We start from the raw sequence: 9,521 nt of genomic DNA on the forward strand, positions 1-9,521 counted from the left end.
GGGGGGGGGGGGGGGTTTCCAGGAGGCCCCAGAGCCCCAGCCCCTGCTCCTGGGGTAAGTAGCAGCCTTTTTTTTTAGTGCCAGAGACTGGGGTGGAGGGGTGGGGGCAGCTATCGCAGGCTGGGAGTGCAAGTTGGGATGTGGCCAGGCAGAGCAGCAATCCAGGAGGCTGGGGGAGCAAGCGGGGAGTGGTAGCTCCTGCGGGGGCCATTTGGCCCCTGTGGGGGGGGGCTATAGCCCCTGTAAGAAGGCCCTGTGTGCGGGTTGTAGTCTCTGTTGGGGGCAGCAAAATATATTCATGTATTCATGAATTCATGAAACATGTATTTAGAATTCACTCTATTATGATGATAGAGACACTGGTAGTCTTCCAAATTGCTTTAACACTGTAGATATATCAATAAAACATTGCCCAACTGATTGCTGTCTCTGTGTATCTCACTCTCTCTCTCTCTCTCTTTGCCTCTCTATTGTGGTCTTTTGTTTTAATTGTGGAGGAAGATGGATTTTGGGGTATTTTACAGAGTGACTTTGGGATTTTTTTATCAGGGATTTTTCAGTTTTCAAATAGGGAATGCCAGAATTCCTGCTAGGGAGGCCAGTGGCAAGACCCTGCCTGTTCAGAGTTGGCATCTTGGAGCCAGCTGGAGGTGGCTGACCTCCTGGCCAACTGCGGCCAGGAGGATGCACTTTGAAAGTTCAAAGCAGGCCACCACACTGGGAACATCTTCTGGGCAATAGCTTCCCAGATGGCCTGGCAGGGGGCATACATGGCAGTAGTGCTGCACAAAGGCCATCTCTGCAGCCACAACCCACTGGCAGCTGGCCCAGAGGGGCAGATGCCTCTACTGACTATGCAGTTCCCATCTGGGTCTGGCAGGTGCAGAACAGGTCACAGCCAGGCAGCAACCCCCACTGCCAGACTGCTGCAGTGGGTAAAGGGTGCAGGGAACCCTCCGGGCTGCTTCAGCAGTCCAGCTAGCCCAAGGGGTAATGTCCCCAGGTACCAATTGGGTGAGCCCCAGAAGCTTCTGAGAGTGAGTAGCCTTGAGCTACTTGACAGGGCACCTTTTTGTACTGATGGGGCCAGGACAGGGCAGCTTTTTATACTGCTGGGGACAGCACAGATGCTGGCCCTGGGCTCTGGCTCCTCCTGGCTGCAGATCCGGGAGGAGCCAGACAGGGTTATTTTGCCCCAAGTGGCACAATTTGCCCTACACCAAAGTGCATGTCTGGGCACGTGCACTGAGGCAAAAAGCCCTGGCTCAAATTTGCACTGCTTCTATTTGACCTGCTGCAAGCGCACATTCTTGCATGTGTGGACATGCCCCAAAAAGACTATCCCCCTCTTTCTTTATTTTTGTAAATCTTTCCAATGTTATTCTTTTGTGAATGCAATGCATGTTAAAACAACTGATTAACTTTTTTGGAGAAGCAGAGTAATGTCCCAGTCTGAAGTGCTGACTGCTCCTGATGAGGTTGTCAACACCCGCAATTATTACTGACTTCTGTATGTGTTGAAGGTATGCGAATGATAGATCCCCATGTGGAGTGGGTTGTCTGTTTCACTGCTGATTTCAATGAAGCCTTGGCAGTTTACATGAACTGAAGATCTTCCCTCTGGTGCATTGAGTGAGGTGATCAAACCAACTGTTGACCAAGGAGGGGTGTTTCACCATCTTGCTCTGAAATTTCTTTCCGTTTTTAAATCCTATTAAAATCACTATAGAGAGTCTATATATTAGGGTTCATTGGCCTTTGAGTCATATTAATGAAGATGCAACAGAAAAACATTCTTTTTGAATATGGAGGGATCTTTGCATTCACTCTTACACAACAACGACAGGGCTGTGCTAAGGCACCCAAAAAAACAAATTTATACCACCCTGTTCTAGGGGCAGACCATCGTGCATTCATCTGCCATGCCTTGTTGTTAATGGAAATATGTAGACTGTGGGAGGCTGTCCTGATCTTACTAAGATGACCCTTGACTTGTGGTCCCAGCTTTCCAGGTCAATCACATGGCTCTGTGCCTCCCCTACAATGTGTCCTATGCCTCATAGATGACATCCTACTGGTCATATCTGATTCATGCCCCTAACTGGGATGTATTCTCTTGTCTTATCCTGTCTGTGCCCCCAACTGGGACCCCTTATGACTCATGCCCCTAAATGGGCCCTACTCATTAGCTCAGGCCTCTCTACTTGTCTTAGGCCTCTCAACTCAGTTCAGGCTTCCTAGGTCAGCACAGGCCTCTCAGCTCTCCTCGGGCCTTTCAACTCTCTCAGGCCTCTCCACTTCTCTTAAACCTTCTCAGCTCTACTCAGACCTGGTTCAGTTCTGCTCAGGTCTTCTAGGGACCCCTGTGGTACATCTGATTTTTCTTGTCTAGCACTTTTCTGTTGGGGTGTGATCGCCTAGATCTTCCCCTCCACAGGGTAACTCACAAGGCAGCGGGGGCTGAGGCTTTCCAATGCCTCATCCTCACCTTTAGGGTGTAGGCATGGCACTTCATGGAGGTGGCCCTGCCACAGGCAGCCCCACTACACCATCCACCTCCTGTAGGCTGCAGTTTGACATCCTACCCAGGATCAAGTCAGGCCTACCTGGTCTCTCTACCTTCTCTTGTGGGCTTCTCTTAGAGGTTCCGCCCCATCTCCTGGGCTGGTGGCTGTTGGGTTCTCTGGACCTGACTCCACCTCTCAGCTGTGGTCTCTCTCTGCCAAGATCTCTGGCCTCCCTGAGGCCCTGGCCCCACTAGTAGGCCAGTTGAAGAGCCAGGCCCTCCACAGCATTGGCCACACCTCATGGTCAGTTTGTACCCTTTGGTCCTCTCCTGGGCCCTGGCCCCCAGCATAGGCCAGTTGAGGTCCTTGGAATCAGTGAATTGGCTGTCAGACTCCTCAATCATGGGTCCTCCCTCTCAGGCCCCTTCAGCTAACTCTCCTGCTCCCCACAGGGTTCAAAGCCCCACTGAGATGGTCAGCCCTGCTTCCTGGGTACACTCTGGCATTGAGCTCAATCTCAGCTGCTCCGGCCCCCCTCTCTGGGCCCACTTGGTCCCTCTCTGGCCAGATGACCCTGGGCCCTCTTTCTTACAGACTAGCCTGGTCTCTCCAAGTTTCTGCCCTCTCAACCCTATTATCCTAGGCTGTGGACCCCACCTAGGTCCTAAGGAACTTCCTCCTCCCCAGTAGTTGCTACCCTAAATCTCTGGGATGTTCAGATGGTCCCCAAGCTGCTGTCTTCTGGCTGATAGGTGTTGCTCCTAGATGTTTCAGCCATCTTACTCTCCTAGCTTGGGCTTATGCCCTGACCCAGCCCAGCTCTTCTCAAGTCAGGCAGACTCTGGGCAGTCATGCAGCTCTCCTAATCAGCCTCACCTGCCAGCCCCTGAGTCTGCTGACTCCCGGATTAGGCCTGGCTGCACCTGCCACAGGCTTTGCAGGCCTGCCTGACTCCATAAGTGGCAGGCACCCCGGTGCCTTGCCACAAACAGTCATTCGTCTCTGCTCTCTTTCAAGTCAGATATAGGCAATAATATTCAGACATATACTGCACAAAGATGCAGGTATGAAGAGAAGGCTTTCCAACTTAGTTTTGTCAATAAGCTAAAATCAGCACTCTCTGATTTTCTTAGTAAACCGTGTAGCCATCCTGTGCATTCAGCTAGGAAGAATCATGCTCTCAGTGACTTTTGTCTACAACATCATTGCCAAATCTACATTCTACTAGTAACTACTTGGAACTTTTGTTCCTTTTATGCTGTTTCCCAGTGTACAGAATTTGAAGTTTCCTCAGATAACAGGCTTTTTCTGACAAGAAAATACTGACACATTCTAAGTGGTCACATACTTTTCATTCCTGACTACCATGCCAAATGTGTCATGTGGATATTGGGATAATAATTTGTTATCTTAATTAGGTGTGTCTTCATGACACATGTTTTGTAACAGATACAGTATATAGAAACTATTGCAGTGCCTTGCCAGGGTATCCTTTGAAATGAGAAACATGACTTAAGGGTTTTCTTCCTTCTTAAATAAATAAAAAATAAATGAACAATCACAGAGTCCAACTTTGAATCCTAGCATTTCCTGTTAAGTCCAAAAAATAGTGCGAGAAACATGTTTGGTCTGCTCTTTCTTAGGCTTGATGATGTGATAGGAAGGATGTTATATTGTAACATCAAAGAGTGATGTTGTTATACCTCTGAAGCATGACTTCTGGAAATCCAAGTGAAATAATGTACGCTCATTTTTCTGTTGAACAGGGCCAGTTTTAATAGGCTTGGAATCTTATCAGAAATGTTCCAACAATTTCCTTCATTGTGTTTTTCTGTGCCTTTTTTGACTAGCCAAATTTCTCTCTCACTTCCCAAAGCCCTGTTAAGTGACTCCCCACTGGGTTTAGTTAAGAACACTGCTGAACAAATTGCAGGCTGCCAAAACCAGCCAACGAACCACTGGCAATGAGCAAATGTTTCTGTTTTTTCAGCTCATGGTAAATGCCTCCTACTTTTTCTTCCCAGCCCATGTTGTTAAAATGGAAAACACAAAGATCTGGCTGAGAAGTAGGCCCAAACTGTATCCTGGATCTGAACACAGAGGCTTTGGAAAGGTATCAGTAGGGATCAGACTTTTGCACCTGGGTTCCATTTACATATAGATGTTAAGATAAAGTCTCTGAATTTAATCTTGGCCCAGTGATCATCCATACAGTTTTTACACCTTGAAGGCAGCTGCATTTCATCAGTTTATGAAATGATTCCCTCGGGAGTTGCAAATGAACATCTAGGGGCAGAGCCTATATTTTATTCTTACCCTTAAAAAGATTTTGAATCGTGATGAAAATGGTATATCATTGTAAAACTCTGAGAATAGCAATGAAGGGGAGACATACTCCATGACTGAACTTCAGTATTGTCCATGCCTGTCTGTAGTGCATGTATCAGGAGTTTAGGGTGCCTATACATGCTGTAATTCCAGCGCATCAGGGCAGACTTGATTAATCTGCTCGATTAATCGTGTCTGCTGGAGCGTGGCAATTACCGCCTGCTTCTCATGTATCAGTGTCCCTGTGCTTCAAAATAGTGGTGGGGGCACTTTTTCTAAAGCTCATTTGATGAGCTTTAGATAAAGCACCCCCACTGCCATTTTGAAGCACAGGGACACTGATACACGAGATGCTCTTGGAGCCACTCTTAATTAAATTGCCCCCTGCCCACTCCCAGAGCATGTGTATAAATGCCCTTGGATACCAGCATAGAAATGCTTGTCTTTTCTTTAGGAACCATTGTTTGCAGACAGGCGAGCGCCAAAGACAGGTATGTCTGAGGGCTACCTCATTCTTCTGTTACAAACATAAAACAATTATATGAAAGGCAAAGCTAGAGTTCAATTGTGATGGAGAATGAATAGTTTAACATTATTCTGAAGTTATTCTGACCTGTATTTTAGTCACTTATTTATCCTTGATTGGAAATACCATATTTTCTCACATACAATGTGTAAGATATGCACCTTATTTTTTGAAAAGCAGAATGAAGAAAAAAAGATCTTTCCTTGTAGTAAGTAACTCTGTAGCAGCAGCTAAAGAGCTGAGCCTATTTATTGTTCTCCTCCCTGTGGATCAATGCTGACTTTACGTTTGTTTTTGCTCAGTTAGTGGCACAAACTACTCTCACCATATTTCTTGCATATAATGCACTCTTCAATTTCCAGCAGCTGTTTTGTTAGAAAATGCTGCATGTTTTATGTGAGAAAACATGGTATTTTTAATGGCGGGTACAGCTGACTGGGAATCAAGGATCCTGTGTTGTATTCCAGGTTCTGCTACTGATTTCCTGTGTGACTGTGAGCAAGTTATTTCATTTCTCTGTACCCCTTCTGTGAAAACGTCATACATTTCCCCAGTTATAGGGGTGCTTAATAACTTTAAATCCCTTTGAGACCCTTGGATGAATGGCAAAATCCCATGTGTTGTGTTTGAGGAAATACTGAAGAAATAAAAACAAACCAGTGAAACTGTAGCTAACTTTTATACCATGATGAGAAATTATTCTATTTATTGATACAAACACTTGTATCTTAATGAAAAAAGGTTTTTTGTTTGTTTGTTTGTTTTTGTAATACTTAAAGCTTTTGATATATCTTGATCAGTAACCAGACCAAGAAACATACTTGCTGGATATTCTGTTGACAGGAAAGCACCGAAGGCAGCCTGAACACATGTTAAACCTAGCAAATTTATGGTTACAGAAAATCTATTGCCTAAAGCATAAATTCCTGTTTAATTTTTTTCCCACATAACCAAAGCTAGTGAATTGGTCACATCCCTAGATGTACTGTGGGAGATGCACATTTTCCTCAACGTGTAAGAAGTCCTTGAGGTCAGAGGAAAAATTATTATTATACCTATTCTTTATTTTCAAAGTGATTAAATATGTTTGGTAATTTTCCTAATAGTTTTGTTTTACTGGGAGATGATTTTTTCCCCATTTTATAAATTGTTTAGATTACTGAGCCCAAAATGAAAGAAACCATGGGGATTTTTGACATAATTTCTCCCCATAATAGAAGGCCACGGAAACTTGAGGATTCTTTCCCTTTCCTCAGCCTTCCAAAATTTGTCTCCCACTCTCAAAGGCATATTGAAATGACCCTTCTCTTGGCTGAGGACAGTTGAATGTTCCTTCTTTTCCTTGGAAACCTACCAGTCTTCACTTTGTATCATTCAGTAGGGCCTCTCAGGAACGATGACAGTGTCTCTACTGTTTTCTGGCTATGGACTGAAGGGGTCTGAGCTTTTGTCTCCATATTCAATCCTATGCATGCTCATTAGCTGCATGCTGAGGACTCTGCTGGGAATGGCAGTAATTTTTTAGTCTCATGGTCAGGGCACACACCTGAAAGTTTCAGGTTTAATCCCCTGTTGCAATGACTGTTTTATTATTGTCCCTGCCCCAAATTGTTCATAGTCAAAGTCCAGAGGCAACAGATGGCTATAGACAAGTTGGGAGTATAAGAAAATAGTGAGACATGATTTGCACAGTAGGTTAGTTGTTTGAGCATAATATTCATCTGCTTGTCAAGTTTTTTATAGACATTGTGGTGAAAAGGCAATGAAATTTAACAAAATAGCAAAGGTATGTGCATCTTATGCAGCTCTGGAGTGAAGCACAGTCCTCTTGAAATCACTGAACGTTGTTTCACAATTTATTTAAAATGTTACAAGAATTTTGCAGACATTGTTCTCATGCTTCAATATAGATCTTCAATATAGTGGAATTAGTTTTAAAAAATCTCAATAAACAAATAGGAAAAACCTTGATTCCATTTGTAATTGCAGTTATGAACAAACTAAACCTTTCAATTAGGGTGCCACAACACAGGTGCTGCAGCTGAAGTAGCAGCCAGGTATACTGCGTGGATTCCTGCTGCATTAGAGCTGTGATCAGCCTAAAGTAGGCAGGAGCTGCGCTGCAATCGCTTTTGCAGTCTGGCAGTCCTACCTGCCCACCTCTCTTTCCAGGAGAAGCATAGACCGGGAGGGGCTACACAGCACAGGGCAGCTTCTGCCTGCTTTATGCTCATCACAGTCCTAATGTAGGAGAAATATGTCCACATGCCATAGCCCTTCCAGGCTGGCTGTTTAACAGTTGCAGGGTAATTTTTATCTGGAGGTAGTGAAACCTCTCTGATAAGCACTGAAGTAAGCTGAGGCAGTACTAGCAGTGGTTCTCTTGTGGTGGAGGGGTGCCCTGTTCTTGAAAAGGTTGAGAACCACTGAACTAGACAGACTCTATAGCCTGCTCCTACCAAGAATTTTATCATTCAGATCACATTCATATAATGGCAGTGCATAAGTCTGTTTTTAGAAAAAGTTATTTTGGTGGTTTCTGGAACCTAAACCCCAGTTAATTAATCTTAACCAACAGGAGGAGAATTTTTGCTGTTGATCATGAAAATCTAGGAAAACAACTCTTATATAATATATATGCTGTATTGCCTTGCTTATATTACAGACCTCAGTCATGTTTTATGATTGTCAGGGACTGCTTTCTAGGCATGTGTTATTTGGAATCTTTATGCTTGGCCCTGATAATAGGTTAGAGCTGTGCATGCTGCTGGAAAATGAACCCATCTTTGAAACTGAGACTAATGAGGACACTTTTTCCTGTGATCTGCTTCTCTCCTACCAAAAGGTAATCTTTTTTTTTTTTTTCTCCCCTTGTTTGGTTGATGTTTAGGTTGTGTGTCCAGGGAGGGAGCATTGTGAATTAAAACAGTCATTAATGCATGTTGTTATGTAAGTACTAAAACAACATAATATAAAAAAGGACAGTACAGAAGTGTCAAGTGAGGCTACCATAAAGTACAGCAGCTCTGGAGCAGCCCAGCATCCAGGAGGTGTACAAAACTGGAAGCAAGGAATGTGTGTATTTTAATCTTGGCTCTTACACAGGCTTCAAGTCTACAGTTCCAATGCTTTACTTTGATTTCTGATCAGAAACAATGGGTATAATAATACTTAGTTCGTGCATGCTAACACCTTTGTCAACTATAATGTTTGTTTAAGGTTTCTAAGAACACTATGAAGGTGAAAAAAATTGTAGAAGAGCTAAGCATCAGTAAATACATGTGACCCTTCTGCCAGGCACTGGACAGCACTAACAAGGGCTGGGTTCAAATTTAGTTCTTTTATACTAACCTTTTAAATTTAGCTTGTGCCCCTTCCTAAGAAACCTGGGAAAATACATTTTAATAGAGTGGTCTATGTAAATAAACTACCCCACACACCAAGCAAAAGTTAAATTAACACCTGGCCTATTACAATGGAAAAAAGGAAGCAGGCATGTACCTTAAGGAAAAACTTAGAACTATTAACCCTGAACTAAAGCTTAAAGCAGACCACAGTCACAGTAACTAGCAGACCAATCCAGGGGGCCTAACTCAGTCAGTTGGGAAGGGAGTCTCGCTACCATCTGGGAGATCTACCAGCTACTCCAGCCAAAACAGCAAGTGCTGGTTGGGGAAGCCTACCCTGGAAGGACTGCTGCCCCTTGCTGCCAGGGGTTTCTGCTTTGCTGTGGGGGCTCTACCACTTACACCATGCTGAGCACATCTACACAAGCAGTTAATGTGACTGAATATGAGCTGGACTAAATAAATCCTGATGTCACCATCTAAATGTGCATTTAAGTACAATAGCTTACTATGCTGCTGGATACCACTTGTACCTGACGGGACTATCCAGCAGTGCAGTAAATTAGTCTACTGCACCCAAATTGCTGCACACATGTAGACAGTGACGCTTTACTGCACAACAAATTAGTCTGCTGTGCAGTAAAGTGTCTCATGTAGATGCACCTAGTGGGAAGTGACTCATGTAGACACGCTGCTATGGTGGGATGCTGAAATGCGCTTCTCTGGCCACCACATCCAGGGGTCTCCACTGCTCCTCTATAATGGTGTGGGTGTCTACCATTCCTCTGTGCTGCCAGGTAGTTTCTGCTGCTC

At 44.3% G+C, this 9,521-nt stretch overlaps 1 protein-coding gene across 2 annotated transcripts in view; it reads left to right on the plus strand.

Moving 5' to 3' along the window:
• The window catches only part of LOC109304449 (chloride transport protein 6-like), a 202,522-nt gene that overhangs the window by 182,589 nt on the left and 10,412 nt on the right, over positions 1-9,521 (plus strand). For both annotated transcript variants that reach the window (XM_019527052.1, XM_019527044.1), the window contains exon 14: positions 8,110-8,206. In XM_019527052.1, the coding sequence (XP_019382597.1) occupies positions 8,110-8,206 (97 nt within the window). The remainder of the gene's footprint in view (positions 1-8,109; positions 8,207-9,521) is intronic.

This window comes from Gavialis gangeticus, unplaced genomic scaffold (genome assembly GCF_001723915.1).
Source record: "Gavialis gangeticus isolate Ggan-Ray unplaced genomic scaffold, GavGan_comp1, whole genome shotgun sequence".
NCBI lineage: Eukaryota > Metazoa > Chordata > Crocodylia > Gavialidae > Gavialis > Gavialis gangeticus.